The sequence below is a fragment of the Naumovozyma dairenensis genome, chromosome 2 (assembly GCF_000227115.2).
Source record: "Naumovozyma dairenensis CBS 421 chromosome 2, complete genome".
Classification (NCBI taxonomy): domain Eukaryota; kingdom Fungi; phylum Ascomycota; class Saccharomycetes; order Saccharomycetales; family Saccharomycetaceae; genus Naumovozyma; species Naumovozyma dairenensis.
Window position 1 is genome coordinate 1215187 of NC_016480.1, and position 21397 is coordinate 1236583.

Sequence of the window (21397 nt, forward strand, 5' to 3'; positions counted from 1 at the left end):
AATAAAAAATCTTATATAATAATGCTTCGAAATAATCTTATGCTTACATAGATCTCACTATCCAAATTAAAGTATTTATCCATTCATTTAGCCATTAACGATCCCAGTTAAAAACAAACCATCCTTTCCTTTACAAATATAACACCGAAATGAAGATCTCACAGAAATTAGCCTTGTTCGCTTCTGCTTCCTCTTTAGTTTCTGCTGCACCAGTTGCTATTACTGTCACTGAACATATCCATAAAGCTGCTACCGTTACAGTCCAGGGTATGCTTTATGTGGAAAATGGTAATACTTTCACTACGTATACAACTATCGGCATTCCAACTCTACAAGCTACATCCATTTCACAAACCTCTTCTATCGGTAATGCTTTTGCTACCGTTGCTACTGCACCTGCAGTTATCGATGAAGATGAAGTTCTTGCCCGCTCGACTTCTTCTTCTGCGACGTCTACGCTCGACATCATATCTACTCAAAAACCAATAATCAGAACCTTAGTATCTCCAACTACAACATCTAATGGTGTTATTGCAACGTCACCTACTCCTGTTGTCGAACAGGCAACAACAACCACCACAACATCCAACACTCAAGCTGTAGAGCAACCAGCTATTGAAACTACAACTACGTCACCAGTTATCGAACAACAACAACCAACGACAACGACAGTGGCTGCTGCTGTTGCTGCTACCACTACTGCTGCTGCTGCAGCTACTGACAGTGGTAATGATAATTTATCTGATTTTGCTTCATCCATGTTAAATGAACATAACAATAAGAGATCTTTACATCAAAACACTCCATCATTATCATGGTCCGATGAATTAGCCNNACATGCACAAAACTATGCTGATGCGTATGATTGTTCAGGTAATTTGGTCCATTCTGGTGGATCCTATGGTGAAAATTTAGCATTAGGTTATTCTTCCACAGGATCCATTGATGCGTGGTACAATGAAATTTCAGATTATGATTTTTCTAATCCAGGATTTTCTGAAAGTGCCGGTCATTTCACTCAAGTTGTTTGGAAATCATCTACTCAAGTTGGCTGTGGGATTAAGGATTGTAGTAGTAATGGTTGGGGTAGTTACGTTATTTGTTCATATGATCCTGCTGGGAATGTTATTGGTAATTTTGCTGATAACGTTGAACCATTGGCTTAAAAAAAAATACATTCAATCATGGACAAACAAATTACATTTCCACTCACTTATTTATTCCTACTAATACCGTATATTGTCATCTATACTGCTTCCTGTCTTTCTTTCTTTATTCCATTTAATGACGCTCTAAGTTACATACGTTAAACTATTCTGTATACTATGTTTTTTCTTAAATAAAAAAAAAGGTTTTTATTCGATAAATGTTTCAATAACATAACATCATATTCTGTCAGTCATCAGTATTTTTTCCATACTCTTGTTATTTCATCCGTCACAGGTCGTTACTAATAAGTTTGAATTATTGAAACCCTATTCTAATTAAGATTAGCAATAAGGTTATTATTATAGGTTATAATATAATGTTGTGTATGTTATTATAAATGCAATGAAAAATAATCACCATCCGTAGCTTTGCCTCAAAATGTTTTCGATTTCTGAACGTATTCCTGTTGGTCTTCTTTCTCGTTATGGAACATACAACTAACTACAACATGAAGTTGGATCATTTGTATTTGGTCTTTGAATATTAATATCTACAGCTTCCGAACTATTTCTCCCATATTCTCTGTTTTTCTTTGCCAGTAATTCAGGTTTTTTAATTTCGTACAACTTTTCACCAATTGTTTGGAACACTTCTTTAACACCTTGACCGGTCTTGGCACTAATTTCAGCAAATAACAAACCTTGATCCTTCGCGTAAGAGTCAGCTTCCTGTGTAGTCACTACCCTCTTATTTTCTTCTTCCTCTTGTTCTTTTCCTCCTCGATTTTCAACATTATCGCATAAATCCAATTTATTCCCTACTAAGTAAATGACCAAATCTTCATCCCCAACTTTACTTTTCAATTCATCGACCCAACTCATTGCCTTACTCAACGAGTTCTTTTGGGTCAAATCATAAACAACCAGAGCAGCATTAGCATTCCTATAATACATAGGAGCCAAAGATTTATAACGTTCTTGCCCTGCAGTATCCCAAATTTCAAACTTGATATCAATATCCTCTTGAGTTTCAGTATCTTTAATCTTTATAGTTTGTGCCAAGAATGCTGCACCGATGGTAGATTCTCTCAATTCATCAAATGAATCTTTGACGAATCTGTGAACTATGGAGGATTTACCAACAGATGAATCACCTAATAGGACTAATTTGAATTGTAACATATGTATTGTGCTCCCTTAGATTAAATTCGATTTTTCAAACTGCTTATAATAATCTATTATAATTATGAAGATAAACAGTACGTTCGGGAAAAGGTAACTATGCTATTGCTTACTTTCTAACTAACTGTACTAAACCATAAAATATAGCCTTCTTATATACCACCTCTGCCTTGTTTTAATTTATATAATAGATTTGTTAGGGACCTTAAAAAATTCCCGACGTACGTACGTAAAGGATTGAAGGCTTAAACGTACGTAAAGAGTAGCAGCAACATTACCCGGATTATAAATATCTCACGATGTGTTGGCACTCCTTTTAATTTTTGGTTCTGGCCGGGTAAGGAAACTTACTTATTACCATAACGGGCAGCTGTTCCAGAAGGGGTAATGCATCTGAATCAGGTAAGAAAAATGGTAATTGTACCACGTGATGAGTGGCCAATCAGAAAAAACCCACGTGATTGGAATTATTTTGTTTTAGCGGAGGCATAGAAGACGGTATTCCTTTTCATGTCATGTCTAGGGGAACAGTTACGATTGCTAGATTAAACTATGCTGGAATATACCATGGATTATTAGAACAATTAATCTAACAATTGGAAGCCAGATCATTTTACTTTCAATAAGGAAAGACTATACTAATAAATTGAGAAAGAAAAAGAATACCTTTTTCTGATGTTTCAAGCTGTTTCCTCCTCGAGGATACCGATTGGTAAAACTACTAATAGATTATTATTATTAAGAGACCATCGTTATCTAGCGACAATCAATTCAGGTGCAGTATCTTCATCACCATTTGTAAAGCCCAAGAAACATACATTTAGGAACACTATTTTTATAGTAACAGGGTTTTATTTATTAGGATTGACAATAAGTGAAAAATATGATGGGAAATTTAAAGATTTCTTCATTGGGTACGTGCCAGGTGGTAAACAATTGACTGATTGGTATGATAGTTTTGAATTCAATAGACTGAAGGAAAAATATAGTAGTATTATCACGGGGAGAACTATCGGTATTCCTATTCATAGACCAATACCTAAGAAAATCACTGATGATAAATCAGAGCAAGAACCAGAAAATGAACAGAAAGCCAAGACATTGCTTACTGAGAAGAGTATCGCTACTGAATTATTAAAATTGAATCCTATAGAAAAAGAATTGAATAACAATGAGAGCCCATTAGATGACCAATTTAGGTCCATCGTGAATCATTTTAATATCCTGATCAAATTAATTAATGATCAACAATACCTATTGCCTATGGATCAAAGGGATTCAATCGTTTCCAAATACGATGCTTTGATCTCAGATCTATTTATACTCAACAAAAATTTGGATGAGTCTATCATGAAAAGTGTCCTGCAAAGAACAGCAGAATTTACAAGTCAATTGAATTCACAATTCGATTCCAATTTGAAGAAGCATTCTGTTGAGTTAAATAAAGAATATAATGATAAATTTACAGATTTCAAATCAGAATTGGAGAAAAGATCCAAAGAACAGTTAGAAATGGAGTTGAAAAGTATTGAAGAGTTATTATTACAAAGACATGCCAATGAAATGAAATTATTATCTATTACACAAGTGAAAGAATTTAATAAAATCATTGAAGAAAAAGTAAGTGGTGAAAGAAATGGGAAGTTAGCTCATTTAGATGAGTTAGATCAACGGATATCCGAGTTTACAAGCTCTATTGATAAATTAGATTCTTACTTAACGAAAAATGAAACTATTAAACGGTTGGTCATAAACTTAGAAAATTTAAGAAATAAATTATACACTAATGTTTCTAGAAGTGTCCAAATAAACAAAGAATTAAACAAAATAAAAACCTTAATAGACATTTTGCCCAATAGTTGTCATGATGATCATTGCTGTTCCAAAAAACATACACAAACATTACTTGACGTAACGATACAACAACTGAACGACATTGCAACTGATGAAAAGATTCTTTCAAATGATCAATTATTCAATAGATGGAACCTATTAGAAAACGATTTCAAAACTGCGTCATTATTACCAGCCAATGCAGGTTTATTAGCTCATATGACTGCAAAATTCTTTTCTAACTTTTTATTTACTAAGAATGGTATCTCTCCTGATTCAAAAGATCTAGATGCTATATTCGCAAGAGTAAAAGAATATTTAAGATTTTCTCAACTCGATAAAGCTCTCGAAGAAGTGGTTACTTTAGAAGGCTGGCCACATGTATTATGTCAGGAATGGATAAAAGAAACAAGGAGAAAATTGGAAATTGAAGCATTAGTTGACATTCTAGATAATGAAATTAAACTGTTATGACTGTTATGTATATAATGAGCAGTATAATCGTAAGTCTTACTGGATGAAACATAGATAGTCTTTTATAACTTGATTGTACAATATAAATACATTCTTAAAAACATAAATGCTTAATGATGAGAAAAATTCAATAAATCTATAAGCTCTAACAAATATCCCATAAGTACATATATTTATACCTTGCGAAATGTCCCAATAAATAATAATGGTTCAATCAGTAGGCTTACAAATACCCTTGCATAGTAAGTCCCTACCACACTCCATTAAGGCGAGCCTTCTATTCTCGACAAATCCCGCTTTATTATAAAAATCAGGCTTCTTTTTCATAATAGCTTCAGGTTGTTTAGTTAATAACAGTTCAGATAACTCTTCAACCGCCTTAGCTAATAAAATTTGGTTATCAAGAAAAATTTTAGTCAAATTATGAGATGGATCTGAATAGTACGCAACTGCAAATGACCATTTCAAAGAGGTACGGCCTTCAACCAACGTTTGAATACTTTCCGACAAAAATTGGCCCTCAATCCATGAGACACCAATTTTTTCTTGTAAAGCTTTCACTTTGATTCCAACTGTTTGACCAAGTTTCCAATCCAATTTAGCTGATACTTCATGTTCATTAAACATTCTATAATAAAATGTGAATCTTTTCAGGCGTCTGGCCGCATCTTCAGTAGATGTTGTTTTAGTTTTCCCATTATCATCATTATTATACATGGTACATTGATAGAAACTTTTACCATGAGGAGCCCATGCACTTTCACAAATCCAACAAAATTCATATTTACAATTACCACAAACCATATGATTACAACCACCATTTTTTTCAATATTAACAGAACACTTAGGACATTCCTTTGTATGTGTCAAGACCCAATTTAAGTTATCAGATTCCTTTCTTGCCTTTTTAATCCACGCATTAGTAACATTACAATCTGCAGGTGCATGAACTTCAAAACCACAATGGAAACAAAACCTGTGTGATTCATTACATTTAACAAATGGAGAATAATGTAAACGTGTGTATTCCCCCAATGAAGATGTATCCTTCAAATGAATAATAAATTTACAATCTGCGTAGGGACACCATTTATAATTCCTATGATGTTTCTGTACAAAACTTTTGATAGATGAACGCATAAGTATGTTACTTGAGGCATGACCCATAATTTGATCAATATCAAGGTTTTTTAATACTAAAGAACAATCCATACATGTGATTATGTTCCCTTCATGTAATTTATCTTCAATATAATGCCTGTAACAATCTAAACAATATTCATGACCACATTCTAATGAAAATGTTTCAGTAGTCTTATCATCACAACATATAAAGCAACTAAAATCCTTTCTATATTTAAGACCACGTGTATTCGAATTAGTATTATCTACAATTTTTTTCGAAGTAACATTCAATCCAATTTCTTCCAACAAGTCATCCATCTTTTCTGTCCATTTTTCCAACAATCTTTCTTCATTCCAATCATAATGTTGCATCAATATTAAAATATCATCAGGAGGTATAGAAAAGAGTGGTTGTAAATGATGTATTCGTTTCAACATTCGCTCATAGATACCTTGAGTGGTCAAACATTCATATTTCAAATTTGGCACACTCCCCTCACTAAGGGCCTTCTTAGTAGACATAGTAATCGGAAGAGCCAACAAATCGTCATTATCATCCTCATCATCTTCATCTTCATATTCATGGATAGCATCATCCTCATCATCATCGATATCAAATTCAGATTCTTGACTTATTATAGTAGCATGTTTATGACATATTAGATCTGGTAACGTGAATTCTGATGTATTGCGTGATTCATATAATGCGGTGACTTCTTCGTCCGATTCATCCTCGTCAAATTGTAAAGAGTATTCTTCGTCACTTGCCATCCTGTATTTTATTTTAGCAGTAGTCTTATTATATGGATGGTTTATTTTCTTTTTTTTTGTGCAACACTTAATGCCAAGAAATGAAATACAAGCTAGAGGGAGCCCTTATAAAACAAGTGTGATCAACTGGATCTTATTGTTCCATGTCAAAGATTACGTATAAAATATATATATATACTTTGCCGAGACTTCTTTTATCATAAACCGCAACTCCGGAAAAACAAAGAAAATATCGCAACGTCAACGACGACAACAACAACTACTAAGTGGTAGTATCCCAAAGGCTAGGTGGGTAATATTGAGTGCAATATATCTCTACTAAATATTCTTTTCAATATCATAAATATATCATCATTATACTGTAAGTCAAAATAAAAATAAAAAAAGTTTGTAAATATAACTACATTTCAATCATGAGAAGGTTCAGGCACTAACGCTAAACGCGCAATACAATCAACTAGCATGTTCCACTCTATCAATGGCTGCTTTTATTTTCATTTCAACACGTGTACTTAATTCATAATCGTCAGCGTATCCTTGAGCCCTATAGAGCCATTCTTTACTTTCAGCTATACCTTCCATACCATTCAATTTCCAACTGAACAACGCACGTTCATATAACGCAGTTGGATAAGCCCATGGATCTTCAGTCTTTTTAGCATATTTAACTTTCCCATTTTGTAAACTGAAAATCTTTGGTAAGACTTTTTTATCTAATAAATCGGCACCTTCTTGAACATCACCAAGTCTCCTGAAAACCAATGATAATAATATATTCTTAATTAATTCTTGATCAACATCTTTCGCGTCGACTGCCGGGTTATGATATTCAGTCAACATCTTCTTTGCTAACTGTAACCCATCTTCAGTCATTCTATTGTATCCATTGTAAAAGTATGACAATTCATGAACTGGCGATGTGGCGATTGCATCTAATGGATTTTCCACTTTTAATGACTTTTGTGCTTTTTTAAATTGTTCCACTTTTCTTAACATAAATCTTTCCATAGGTAAATTTTTAGCTTTAAAAGTCTTCTTACCTAATAAATCAATGGCACCAAATATTAACTCGGTAGCCTTTTTCTTATAAAATTCTTCTTTAGATTTATCTTTTAATCCCATTTGACACATTCTCCAATTTTCCAAATAACAACATCCTGCAAAATATGTATAGAATGAATGTGACCAATCACTACATTCTAATAATGACAATAAATCTTCTGCAGCTCTGTCATACTCATGTAAATGAACCAAAGTATTAGCACGGTCGAAAATCATTAAAACTTTTACTTGTCTCATATGTATCTTATTAACATCAATAGAATCCATTAACGCGACAGCTTCCTCTAGACGCCCTTTACCAGAAAGCATTCTTGCCTCATTTAATAACCATAACGCACTGTTAGGGAATAAAGCTCTAGATTGTAATAAAGCATCTTCTAATATCTTCCCCGGATGTAATAATGTTGGACCATCCATAACGGAGGAAGTTGTAGCCATACTAGTATTTGTAGATTTTCTACTTAATTTATCTACAGTGGTAGCTGGGATATCGAAATCATCATCGGTAAATTGGAAAGGTCCATCATAATAGAACATTAATGCTAATAACCCAATACAACCATGGACATTTCTTTGCTTGGTGGCTTTCCAAACAAGTCTTAAACCTTCTTCACGAGAACCACGGAACCCAATGACAGAAAGAACTGCACCAATGGCTGGTGGTAATAAAGAAAGAACAACTTGTAAGATACCAAAACATAAATTGACACCAGAATGAATGAATTCATCAATAGTAGCTTGGCTCTCATCAATATCAGCTGTTAGATAGGTATGCTCTTTAATTTCATTCTCAGGTAATGTATCCATCGCATTTAATCCTAATTCATGTCTTAATCTATTAATGGCCGGTGGGTTACCAATATGAGCACCAGATAATCTTTCAGTTCTCATCTTATGAATCATTTCTGCGTTTTCTAATAGTTCTTTATTTTTTTGTTCTTCTGGTGTCAAAGCATATGGAATATCCACCGAGACAAATTTAGTATCTGAATTAATGAAACTGGCACTTGATGAATTACTTTCATTCTTATAAGTAGAAGATTTCTTTATCTTATTAGCTTTTTTAATTTCCCCCAAGATTTCTTGCAACATATAATAAGCCTTTCTTAATTTCAATACTGCCTTAGCAGCCTCCATCATACTTTCACTAAACAACATCAACAATGCATGTAATAGACATGATTCCGTATAAGTAACTGCGTAAACGGTACCAGGTGGATACAAAGAACTGCTCTTCAATCCTAATTTTTGAGCACGTTGTCTACTCTTCAATGATAAATTTTCAGCTTTCGCCAACGTAGCAGATGCCTTTTTCATTTCTTCAGCCTCGAACCCCAAAGTAGCTTCCAAGAATTCAATGACACCCCGAGCTAAGACGTTGATAGTATGATCTGAACCATCTTTTTCCTCACTTTCATTCAATAAACGTAACCCGTTCTCTGCTCTATCATCAAGAACATAATCCATGGCTCTTAGGGCAATTTCAAAATCATATGCTTGTTTTAAGATAAGTTTAGTTTTTTCTTCTGATGACATAAAAGGTTCAGGAGTTCTAGAACCTGTTAAGGCACCTAACACTCTGAACATTTCTTGTTATTATTGTATGTTGACCTGCTTTGAATATTCTTTTCGTTCAAAAAAAGGTTGTTACGATATTATGATGTTATTATGAGAGTCTAGAAATGCAATATCCGTAGCAATAACGTATTTGAGGGACCAATAATATGATTTCTAAAATTATACTTTTATTGATGAATTGAGCATAAAGTGTTACAATATTTAATTGTAGCACTCACTTACGGCTGGTAAGTTACATATGATCAGGTTCTATAAGTAATATGGAATACGTAAACGTATAACTCTTAGATCCAGGAAATATTCAGGAACTTGATTCAAGATATTTCCAGAAATGCAAAGGCTTCGTAAAAAAAAATCGCGGAAATAAACAAAGTTTTGGCGTATTTATTTTGGCGACACAAAATAAAAATAGTGTTCCTTTTAAAACGTAATGTGAGCAAACTTGTGATGGCATGGGGGAAGACTTACTACCTTAAATATAGGGCTACTGTCAAATGTCTCATCAAAATTGAAATTGGGTAAGCTATATCTAGCGCTACCTTGTTGCATCCCGAAGGAGCAGGTAAGTCTTTAGGTTAGTGTCAATCGATCTCTTGACTAGGCCAATTCATTTTACGTAGACAGTTTAACATAAATTATACTGTTTATAATGTACTGGTGAAAATGTTGGACATATTCGTCTGTTTGGCGTTTAGATTTAACGTACGTCTTACTTAAATAAAGAATAATCCTTAGATAAGAACAATTTTGAACCCCTATTGATAAGAATTACTTAAGAGAAAAAGTCTTAATTGGCGTTAATTTCATTTCGAATAAAGTCAGTTGCCGATCGTCGAACAGGATATTTTGATGAGTTCGATTAAGCTTCTCAGCGACAATGCTTGACAGGTAACACTTTATGCTAGAGAGATTGTCCAAGTCTCTTTTCAACATATCGGGCATAGAGATAAGTTTACCCTATACGGTCAACGTTGTTAGGCATGCTTTATATCTTATGACTATCTTCTGTGTAACCCGTCGTAATTTGGAGTTCCGTGCATATTACAAGTACAATCACTAAGGCTGGAATAAGGTTATACTACTTTACCTACTGCTGACTAACCCAAAGCGATACATCTGAAATAACAATACTATATAAATACGAAAAACTCATTAGAATTACAGAATGAAATCCAACAGATTATTTTGGGATCGCTTATACTCTACATAAATTAATATCGATAATAGCATTCAACCGATAACTAATCGTATTTTGATCTTGGGTACTCTTCTCATAGCAGTTGATTATCAAAGTACCGATTTCCAACTTTTGGGCTGACACGTGCTATTTTAGCTAAATTTCACCTAAAGCTATGTAGACGAAGACGATTCAACCGTTATGGTTTTTATCGTTGTCCATTTCCGTTTTTGCCGTTGAAATTTACCAACCAGACCTATAGAAGGATGGAATAAATTATATATATTGTAAGGGATAGTTCCTGTTTATATTATTATCTGTATTCTCTATGAATCATTGAATAAAAGAAAGTGTTGTTCTAGAAATATGGAAATGAAAATGGAAGATAATTATGCAGTCCCTGATTTGGAGTCTGATAGTCCTTTAAAGGAGGAGCCTTCAAGAATAGAGAAATTTTACCTCATTTTAAAACTATTAGTTATATTACTTTCATGTATAGCTTGCCTATGGTGGCTTAATACACTGAAACGAAAGAATCTGGGTTTACACACTTCTAAGGAACTGTCAGAGAACTCATCAGTAGACGATGATTTAGATAGTACGCCCAGCAGTTCTTTCCTATTCATTAGGAATTTTTTAATTGGTATGTTACATACTGCATGTCTACTTAGTACGACCATTGCTCTTAAGATAGTTCTAAATTCTCTCAGCAACCTTATTTTATTATTATTGTCAACATTCTTTACTGTATCACTCTTTGTGGTTCTTCTCTTCTAAATCCAGAAAAAAGTCGTAGTATTTCCATCTGTAACCCAATACTTGAGAAAATCTTCCAGAGAAAGGAAAAGTAATTTAATACATTTTCCAAAGCATACGTAAGCTTATTCAAGTATTCTTAAGATTTATTATAAAATATTGGAATATATGCCAGCGCCCAACTATTTACGTTTAAATGTTAGAATATGCACTACGTGCCTAAAACGTGAAAGTTTTCTCTTTATTTATATATCTACATACATTAATTTTTGACTATAGAAAAGTTTACGTTAATTTTCAACACTATGTTAGTTTCTATCACATTAGAAAGAGGACGACTCATGTTTGGGGAGACTTGAGAGGACGAGGGAAGTTTTGAAGGTGTTTGTAGCACTTCAAACTATATTAATAGTATTGTCAGTTCAAATACTTGAAAGATTGTACCGCTCAGGCTGTTAGATTACGTATTTCGTATTAGTGGTAGAGGTTAGCAGCAATTGAACAGAGTTATATGATAGGCTAGGCCATCTTCATTTTGAAATTTCTTGTTGAGATTGCAATTGTTCTTCTCTCTTCTTATTTTCCCTCTTAATGTATTTAATTTCATCTTTCAATTGCTTCTTCTTAGCTTTATGTATTGTGGAATTCAATACATTGACCATATAACGATCTGCACTATCCCATACTTTTTTATCAATGACATTAGGCAATTTCCTCCCATACAAACATTGATCCACCAACCACATTCCAACGATAAATGATTTTCTATCCAAAGTTCCATCTTTCCTTGTATCAACTTTCTCAAAAATTTGACCCAACAAATCAAATGGTAAATTTGATCTTGACCAAATATCCTTAACTACCAAATTCAAAATCAAACCATCTTCAGGCAATTCCACTACTATAGTTTCATCTGAATCGAAATCATTAGGCCACCAAGGTAATAAATTTAAATATCGAAATCTATTACTAACCCACATAGCTTCATATCTTTTTCTTTCATTTTCAGTGAGGAAATCCACATCACAATGAGATTTCCATGGTTTTTCCTCGTTGAATTTTTTCTTACTCTTAAGATTATTCCCATGATTATAATAATAATTATATGGAGCGATTGTTTTTTTCTTCAATTGATTTTTCAATCTTTCTCTTCTACTCTTCTTCTTGTTTGTTTGCTTGTTTCTTTGATGGTGTTGTTGCTTTTTCTTTTTCTTTTTGTCATCAAGATTGTTGATATCTGAATCGTAGTCGTCTGTGGTGTCACTGTCAAGATCTTCAAAATAATCGTTTATTGACTCTAAGATAGCTTGATCATTAGTGTATGGTAATGAGGATGAGACAAGGTCGTCATGATTTTCTGGATCTTTACGTAAAGTTGTTCGTAGTTTTACTGTCTGTTGTTGTTGTTGTTGTTGTGTTGGGGATAATATAATTTCATTTGCATTGATTGTTGTTGTTGTTGGTGTCGTTAATGTAGATGATGGATATGAATTATAATAATCTATGGTTGGATATTGAGTATTAAAATTATTATTATTATTATTATTATTATAATAATGAGGATTATGATGATGGTGATGATGATGAATTTTCGTGCCAAAAAATTTATTTTTCAATCTTTCCACTTTTGATTTCCTTTTCGGTGGAATATTACTACTTATACTGATGTTATTATTATTATTATTATTATTATTATTAGTTGCTGTTGTTGTTGAATATGTTACTGGTAATGTTGTTGAACTATTGTTAGTTGAATCATTCGGGCTATGTATGCTTAATTCACTGAAAGATTGAGCTTGTTGTTGTTCTGGTGTTGTGAAATCGTGCATTGTGGAAGATATTGATGATGATGATGATGATGATGATGATGAAGATATCGTTGTTGTTGAAGAGAATGATGAATTATTATTACTGTTGGTATATGGGAATTGATTATTGTTTGTATGTGGTTCACCAATGTTTGGAGTTTTATTATTATCATTTCTTATGAATTCTTCATATTGAGAATCTTGTAATGGTGAAGATGAATAAATAGGAACAAGTGAAGGTGGTGGTGGTTTACGAGAGGGAATTGCTCTTTGTATTTTGTTCACTTCATTTAATGATGCATTTGTATAAGGAATGTTATTACTGTTATTATTATTATTCGTTGAAGTAGCAGAATTTGCAGATGATATTTTTTGTAAAACTCTATTAGATAATGGACTAGGTGCATGATTTATGTTACGTTGATTAGCATTATTTGTATTATTTCCTATATTTTTATTGGTAAATTCAATACTTTCTTGAGATTTGTTTTTAGTTGATATTTGTATTGTCTTGGGTTTTGGTCTTAATAACAATAGCTGTTCAGTTGTACTTGGTGTTAACGAATGAGAATATGCAGAAACAGAGTCTTGTATGGGATGTTTCCCCATATTACCATTATTATAATTAAAATCAGAGGTTGTGGAACCATTAGACAACATTGAAATTGGGGTGTATGAAGTTTTATGTGCATAAATCTGAGCTTGTAATCTGGCCTGTGCTTGAGCTTGGGCCTGCGCTTGAGCCTGTGCTTCCAAATGTGCTTGTGCTTGAGAATGAGCCAATGCAGCCGCCGTGATGGCAGCTTCTGGATTTGGTGATTTACTTCTTTGTCTTTTTGGTTCTAATGCTGTTGCACTAGTACTAGTATTGACATTGTTTGGTCTTGGTGATTTACTTCTTTGTTTTCTTAATTCTGACGAAAGGGGAATGTTAATTGGTCTTCTTAAATGTTTCGTAGTAGTGGTATGTTGTTCATTTAGATTTCTGTTACTTAATGTGGAACGATTTGAGGCAGCAGTTGCAGCAGTTACTGTCGGTGTTGCTATTTGTGCTGGTGCAGAGGATGCAGAATTTAAAGAAGACGTAGAACCACTATTGATGTTATTATTGCTAGTAGTATTTGAATCAATTTCCTGATGTCTTTGAAATATAACTTGAGCAGCTTTCAATGATTCAGAAGGAGCAGTATCATGTTGCTGTTGTTGCGGTTGATGATTATGATTATGATTATTATGATGATGATGGCGGTACGGCTGTCCCTTCCACGAGAACATATTATATCATGTATATGTGTATGTTTTTTTAGTTCTTTGTTGGAAGCAAAAGTGTATAGCTATGATATTGCAAAGATTGTTTGTTTGGTATGGAATGAGTGATAAATGTGATATGATGTGAATGTTCATTGAAGTGAAATTCGTTTAATATATGAATATTATCCTAAATTTAAAAATATTTATACATAACTGTATTTTTTCATCCTCTGCGGGAACATAAATAGCAATTGTATTAACGTTCAAAAATAAAAACAGTTTTATAAGTATGTATATAGATGGAAACAACAATAGATGGATAGTATATAGATAACAAGAGAGTATACAATTAGCGCAACTGCAACTCTGTAACCATATACAATACGGATAGAAATGGCTGAACAAATAAGTCATAAGAAATCGTTGAGGGTGAATCGATTAAGTAAAGATAGACGTCAATTATTGAAAGAATATTATAATTTAGATTCCGATGCCAATTCTCAAATTGCCAATCCACCTCCAACTATTGGAGATAATAAAGCGGATGAAGAAGTAATGACATCAATGGAAACGATACGACCGATGGAGGAAGGTGAAGAAGGAAGTGAAGAAGGAGAACGAAGGACGATGAAAGAGGGGGATGAAGAAGGGAAAGAAGAAGGTGATAGGACATCTAGTGAGGATGCCGAAGGGAGAAAAGATAGAACCAGTGGATTGAGTGGCTCGACATCCACACCGTTAGAGGATAAACCTATTAGTGATTTAACATTTAAAGAATTGATACATATTCATAACAGTTTACTTAAGAGGGAAACTGAGACGAATAATTCTATTAAGAATACTATTTATGACAACTACTATGATTTGATCAAAGTGAATAATTTGTTGAAGGATGTTGTTAAACAAGGACAAGGTCAAGAGATAATGGAGTTGAAAAGATGCATCGATTTGTTGAATGCTTAGGAATGACACTTTCTTGTTGGTATGCGAGTGAATATATGTATCCAGGATCCAACCCCTACAATTCAATTGAACCACTGTGTGGAATATATAAATGGACGATGTAATAAGATAGAAGATTAGAAAGGCACTCCTTGAATACATACATTGAACAACGATAACGATAAATAGATATAGTGAATCAACCGTATACACTATTAAATAGTTATCAACTATTCACATGAACAAGAACAACATGACCAATACCTCTAACAGTCAAGATCATACTGATAATTCTCAGGTAAACGAACAGAAATCGGAATTCCTCGCTCTAGTACTGGATCAGTACAGATCTTCTTTGTACTTAAGAAATAAATAAACAGAGATGGATGGATGGATGTGGTAGATATATAATATAATATAATATAATATAATATAATATTACCAATATTCCCAGTGACACTGTTGAGAATTTGAGACACTTCTTATAGTGGGCTGTCCGTCGTTGTGTCGTGTTGTGTCGTGTCTGGGTGTGTGGTTGGAAGGATGGGGATTACCCTTACCCCGGGCGAGTTCCGGCCCGTGTTTGGCCCGTTTGTTCCCGCTTTCCGCTCTTCCGAGTTCCGGCCTTCCGGGAATCAAATTAACACCAGAGTATCCCTTAAAATATCCCTTGAGGGGCGAGGCTACCCGGTGTTTATCTACCCGTGTGAGAGTACTCGAGTAACTAATTAATTAGCTAATTAAGGAAATCAATTAAACCAAATAAGATTTGATTGCAAAGGTTAAGTGGCCCAACAATGTGGTATTATTCATTACAGTTTCGTGCCTTTAACGCCACTTGTGTTATCTATCCACGTAGCTATCACAGTTGACATCCATTACTTATTACTCTAGTGATACTAACACCAAGTACTGTCACACAACTCTTAGAATACAACACAAATACAATACCATACTGTACCGTACAATACGATTCAAAAGAGAATGTGCAATAGACTATAACAAATAAATATTACCATATTTTACTACACTATAAACATACACAGACACATTACATATATTCTCAATAACCCTAAGACAAAAAACCATACCATACACATGATAATATAAGATGCAAGAACTCAAACCTGTTTTCTCACCCATATTCCCGACTGATAAGGATATAGATGCTCCTTCAAATGCCCCTCCCTTGGCTCAAACTGGATCTATTAAAGTGTTCATTCAATTAGCTGAACCTGTCATCTTCCTTCAAGGGTTCGAACCATCAGAATGGGAAAATAACCCTCCAAGATTATTAAGAGGTTCTCTCATAATAAGAGTATTGAAACCAAATAAAATTAAAAAAATTAATTTGAATTTCAAAGGTTATACTAGAACAGAATGGCCAGAGGGGATACCTCCGAAGAAGGATGAATATACAGAAATTCATGACATTGTGAACCATACCTGGCCATTCTATAACGCAGAAACTGATACTTATACTATAAATACTTCCAATAATAATAGAAATGAATATTTATTGAATGGAAGTAAAGCTTCCATGTATATCGCTCCTGAAAATATTAAACATAATAATAATAATAATAATAATAATAATATGAACGCTAGTAGCAGTACAAGAAGAAGAAGTTCCGTCATTTCAAATTTTAGTCTGTCTTCATCACCAAATACAAAAGGAGTAGATAATTTAATAGATGATGATATCCATACTAATAATAATATAGACATGTTCAGTTTAGATAATACTACAAGTTCAAACCCACAAATAAATCCAATAAAATCATCTCCAATTAAAAATAATAACACTCATCATCAACATTCAAACAAGTCTTCATTCATATCAGATCTATTCAATGGTACCCCAAAACTTACACTATCATCAAATGATACCCAACAGTATACTACGAACAGCAATAATAATAATACTAATAATAATAATAACACAAAAATCTCTTCATCGTCCATTTTATCAAATGAAACATTCATATTCGAACCTGGTGATTACATATATACTTTCGAATACCCAATACCAGATTCATTCCCAGAATCATTAAAATCAACTTTCGGTTTCGTTAATTATCAATTAATTGCAAATATTGAAAGATATGGTGTTTTCAAATCAAATATATCTGCAAGACATAATGTAAAATTAGTAAGAACTCCAAGTAATAATTCAGTGGAAGAAACTGAACCTATTGCCATCTCAAAGGATTGGAAAGATCAATTACATTATGATATAGTAGTAGCATCAAAAGATATTATCCTAGATGCATTCTTACCCATTGCATTCAATTTATCTCCATTAGATAAAGTAACTTTACATAGAATTAGAATTTATTTGACTGAATCAATGGATTATTATTGTAGAAATAAAAAAGTTCATAGAATGGAACCAACAAGAAAATATTTATTAGCTGAACATAATGGGCCCTTAATTGATCAAGGTAAATTATCTCCAAATAATCTTAAGACTCCAAAGGCTAAATTTTTAGGGAACCTTTTAAAAGATGAAAAATCAGGTGATTTAATTAATAAAGAATTTGAATATCAAATATTTATACCAACAATTTTACAAAATAATGAAAAATTACATCCAGATACAGGTTTTGAAAATATTAAATCAAATCATTGGATTAACCTATGTTTAAGATTGTCTCATATAATAGATGGGAAAAGGAGACATTTCGAAGTCAATATTGATTCACCAATTCATGTATTAAATAAATTATGTTCTCATGCTAACACTTTATTACCAAGTTATGTCTCTTTTAATCAACAACAATTATTAAATGAACAAGATCATATTAATAATAACAAGACTAATAACAACAAAAGTTCTGACTCTCAACAATTCGGTAATGTACCAGACATCAATCTATACCATCCTTCTAATATTTTCTTTCCATCTGATGTATTTACTTCCCCAGCTCCTGTTCCTACTCTTCCGTCTGATTCATTAAATCCTGTAAAATCTCCAGGAGTTCAATCAATGGATGTTAAATTCCCAATAAATGGTTTCTTATCTCCACGTCTCTCCCAAAGGAAAAGTATCAGTAATAGTACGAATTATGATATTCAAAAAATAAACAAGACTACAAAAAATAATAAGAATAATAAGAATACCGAAATGATAGCCGTTTTAAATTCTCCGAAATTAACTGCTAATATTTATCAACCTGAATCTTTGAAAAGAGAATTAACTTCTCCACAAGCTTTACCAATGCTATCTCCGCTGTCATCACCAAGAATGAAACATATACCAACTTTAGCAATTCCACCTCCTTTGACTTCTTTAGATTCTTCATCTTCACAATATACCATGAATATGAACATGAATATAAATTCTAATCCAAATATAAATACAAATATAAACAGTTTTGATAAAAAACTACCTACATATGAAGAAGTAATGAAAATGAAAAATACAAATAATAGTGCAACTACAACAACAACAACAACAACAACTCCTTCATCGATATTATCTTTTACAATACCACAATTAGAGTTAAATAATTCAATTGAAACATTAGACAAAAGTACAATCCAATCTCATCGCTCCTCATTATCATCTCAAAGATTCCCTTTACAACAACAACAACAACAACAACAGCAGCAGCAGCATTATAGACGCCAAACAAATACTTCTTTACATTCTTATTCATCCTCTTCGAAAATGATGAAAAATCAACAACAGCAACAACAAGATGATGAAGATGGAGATATTGCATCAGGTGTAAAATTTAATTTCATACCAAAACCATCATCTCCAAAGATTATTCCCTCTCGTCAATTACATTCTCCAATTTTAAATTCTTTAAATTTAAATAATTACCATCCGGCAGATGATCGTTCAAATACAAGTACAAATACAAATACAAACACAACTGCAAGTACAAGTATAAGTACAAACAATAGAAGAAATAGTTTACAATTCTCATTACCATCAACAATGAGAAATCATACTGAATATTTTAATGATCTATCACAAATACTAAGTAATGCAAGTGGAAATAATACTCCAACGCACAATACAAAAGATCAAGATCAAGATCAATCATCAACACATAGTTCTGATGGAATGAAAACATCACATTCATCACGTTCATCATTCGATGCTAGTGGTGGAAGTAACAATAGAAGAGAAATATTAAGAAGAAGTTCCATATATTCTGAACCACTATTAAACACTTATCCAAATGGAAACAAACTAGAAAACGATGAAGAAGAGGAAACCTATCAATCATTGGATTCCATTGCAAATTTTGAATCTTCAATCGATATAACTGCATTATACGATAGGAAACAACAAGGTTGGCATCCATTACAAACACCAGAATTAACTAGCATTACATCATCATCATCACTCCCATCAGCTACCGTGACTCCCTTATCGGGATTACCGAAATATTCTTTAAATAATATTAAACAACAACAACAAATTACTGCTGATTTTAAAGAAGCTATAGGAAGAGGTACTATTGAAAGGAAAAAAAATACTACAAGTCAAAAATGAAAATAAAAGCAAAACCAAAACAAAACATAATTAATATATACATATATATACATATATATATATATATATGGTATGATAGAATATCGTCAATTTTTTTCCTTTCAGTTATAAAAACATCCTAGTATACGTACGTACGTACGTACGTCACGTCACGTCTACTTTAATATATATTTTATTCACACTAGTTTGTGTAGTATTATATACTACTCTAATGACCTTTGTTAATGAACGATCCGCAACGGAAAGAACAAAAATTATTAAAAGTACCGTACTGATAATCATTGGCAGTGAGTAAATACTTTGATGAGCGAGTACTTTCATACTAAATTCAATTGATATTAAAATTGATTAAGTGTCGTACCTCAGTAGAGTAAATAACCACATTAGCTTGTACTTTTTCAAGCTGGACAGCAGCAAACAAGTTGACCGTGATGTTACCAACAGATATTACCCTTCAACAATGATTCAGGTTGCTATTTCACGAATGGATAAAAATATAAGGGCAAATCAAAAACATACACTGCAGTCTCATTCTAATCCAGTTACCAAATCATTCAATTTTGACAATAAAATATCACGTTTATTATCAAGCGACTCTTTTTCTTTTTTCATTCCAGTTAATTGTAAACGAACCTTTTTCGTCTCTAACTTAGTTTTGAAAAGCTCTGATGATAAACTGTCTTCTTCAAATTCATTATCACGTAATAGTATCGGTAATTGCATAGCATATGTATCTTTAAGAATATCACCGCCAACAACTTTACTGACTATATTTGTCTCCCAATTTTCACCATTCGAATCTGAACCAGATTCTGTACCTAAAGCACGCCGTATATTCTCTCTTTTCTTATCCTTTTGTAATTGTAACTCTTTCTCTGTTAAACCTAATTGTTCATCTTCAAACTCATGCATTGCAAAACCATCATCTAACATATCTTTCTCATTCCTTTTCTGAACACCACCATTCTTCTTAATCATATCCATCAATTCTAATTTATCATCTTTATCCAATAACTTGACGTACTCTTTCTCTTTAAGTTTGCCATTTGAATTAAATGATCCATACATTCGACGATTTTTTTCTCTTTGTTTTTTGATCTCTTCAATCCGTGACTTATTCAAAATATCAGGATTATTATCATCCTCATCGTCTGAAAGTTCTACTTCTTCTTCTTCGTCAGACATATCTTCAAGATTCAAAATACGAATATCTTGTTCTACCTTCCTTTCACCATTATTCTCAGGGATTCTCTTTCTTTGATTGAAGATACCACTATATTGCGTTCGAACAACCGGTTCAGAACTAGAGGATTGATCATTAAAGGAAATCTTATTCTTGTTTTTTTTAAAGATAATAGGTGATAACTTATCTTCATAATCGCCTTCGTCGTCGTCGTCGTCTTCATCATCATGCTCTAGAAAGCTTGGTTTTACCTTTGAAGCTCCAAATTTAGGCAACAAATCTGTGTTCTCAGAATTGTCATTAACATCATCGCCATTGGAAAAATGAAGTTTGATTTTATTCCTTTTTTGCATTATTCAATAGCTTTTTCGCTATGTTTGTGATGATCTGACAATCGTTTACTTCTTCAATAACAAAGAAGTTTCTTAAAGAACTATAGAAATAACGCATGGTCTGCATATGTAAATATCTAGGCATATTGAAAACATCGAAAGAACATTGTTCTATAAACAAAGTGAGGAAACATAAGAAGAATGAAACCACATAGTTTACTCTATCTTAATAGCTTGTTTCCTAAGACACACGAGAAAACGA

The 21397-nt window shown here is 32.8% G+C and overlaps 9 protein-coding genes across 9 annotated transcripts; 4 read left to right on the forward strand and 5 right to left on the reverse strand.

Annotated features, from left to right (window-relative positions):
* Positions 1–149: 149 nt before the first annotated feature.
* PRY2 (sterol-binding protein) lies at positions 150–1166 on the forward strand (the record flags this gene model as incomplete). Its single annotated transcript, XM_003668725.1, has 1 exon — positions 150–1166. One exon carries the CDS (start codon positions 150–152, stop codon positions 1164–1166), a length of 1017 nt encoding a protein of 338 aa, XP_003668773.1.
* Positions 1167–1646: 480 nt separating this feature from the next.
* Positions 1647–2330, reverse strand: YPT52 (Rab family GTPase YPT52; the record flags this gene model as incomplete). Its single annotated transcript, XM_003668726.1, has 1 exon — positions 1647–2330. One exon carries the CDS (start codon positions 2328–2330, stop codon positions 1647–1649), a length of 684 nt encoding a protein of 227 aa, XP_003668774.1.
* Positions 2331–3005: 675 nt separating this feature from the next.
* On the forward strand, positions 3006–4637 carry MIC60 (Mic60p; the record flags this gene model as incomplete). The annotated part of the gene is made up of 1 exon (XM_003668727.1): positions 3006–4637. The coding sequence occupies one exon, from the start codon at positions 3006–3008 to the stop codon at positions 4635–4637; it is 1632 nt and encodes a 543-aa protein (XP_003668775.1).
* A 210-nt stretch (positions 4638–4847) lies between these two features.
* On the reverse strand, positions 4848–6533 carry HEL1 (E3 ubiquitin-protein ligase HEL1; the record flags this gene model as incomplete). The annotated part of the gene is made up of 1 exon (XM_003668728.1): positions 4848–6533. One exon carries the CDS (start codon positions 6531–6533, stop codon positions 4848–4850), a length of 1686 nt encoding a protein of 561 aa, XP_003668776.1.
* A 453-nt stretch (positions 6534–6986) lies between these two features.
* NDAI0B05010 (uncharacterized protein) lies at positions 6987–9182 on the reverse strand (the record flags this gene model as incomplete). The annotated part of the gene is made up of 1 exon (XM_003668729.1): positions 6987–9182. One exon carries the CDS (start codon positions 9180–9182, stop codon positions 6987–6989), a length of 2196 nt encoding a protein of 731 aa, XP_003668777.1.
* A 2454-nt stretch (positions 9183–11636) lies between these two features.
* On the reverse strand, positions 11637–14189 carry IRS4 (Irs4p; the record flags this gene model as incomplete). The annotated part of the gene is made up of 1 exon (XM_003668730.1): positions 11637–14189. One exon carries the CDS (start codon positions 14187–14189, stop codon positions 11637–11639), a length of 2553 nt encoding a protein of 850 aa, XP_003668778.1.
* A 369-nt stretch (positions 14190–14558) lies between these two features.
* VPS51 (Vps51p) lies at positions 14559–15128 on the forward strand (the record flags this gene model as incomplete). Its single annotated transcript, XM_003668731.1, has 1 exon — positions 14559–15128. One exon carries the CDS (start codon positions 14559–14561, stop codon positions 15126–15128), a length of 570 nt encoding a protein of 189 aa, XP_003668779.1.
* Positions 15129–16218: 1090 nt separating this feature from the next.
* Positions 16219–19620, forward strand: ALY1 (Aly1p; the record flags this gene model as incomplete). The annotated part of the gene is made up of 1 exon (XM_003668732.1): positions 16219–19620. The coding sequence occupies one exon, from the start codon at positions 16219–16221 to the stop codon at positions 19618–19620; it is 3402 nt and encodes a 1133-aa protein (XP_003668780.1).
* A 528-nt stretch (positions 19621–20148) lies between these two features.
* Positions 20149–21156, reverse strand: NTR2 (Ntr2p; the record flags this gene model as incomplete). Its single annotated transcript, XM_003668733.1, has 1 exon — positions 20149–21156. The coding sequence occupies one exon, from the start codon at positions 21154–21156 to the stop codon at positions 20149–20151; it is 1008 nt and encodes a 335-aa protein (XP_003668781.1).
* Positions 21157–21397: the final 241 nt, after the last annotated feature.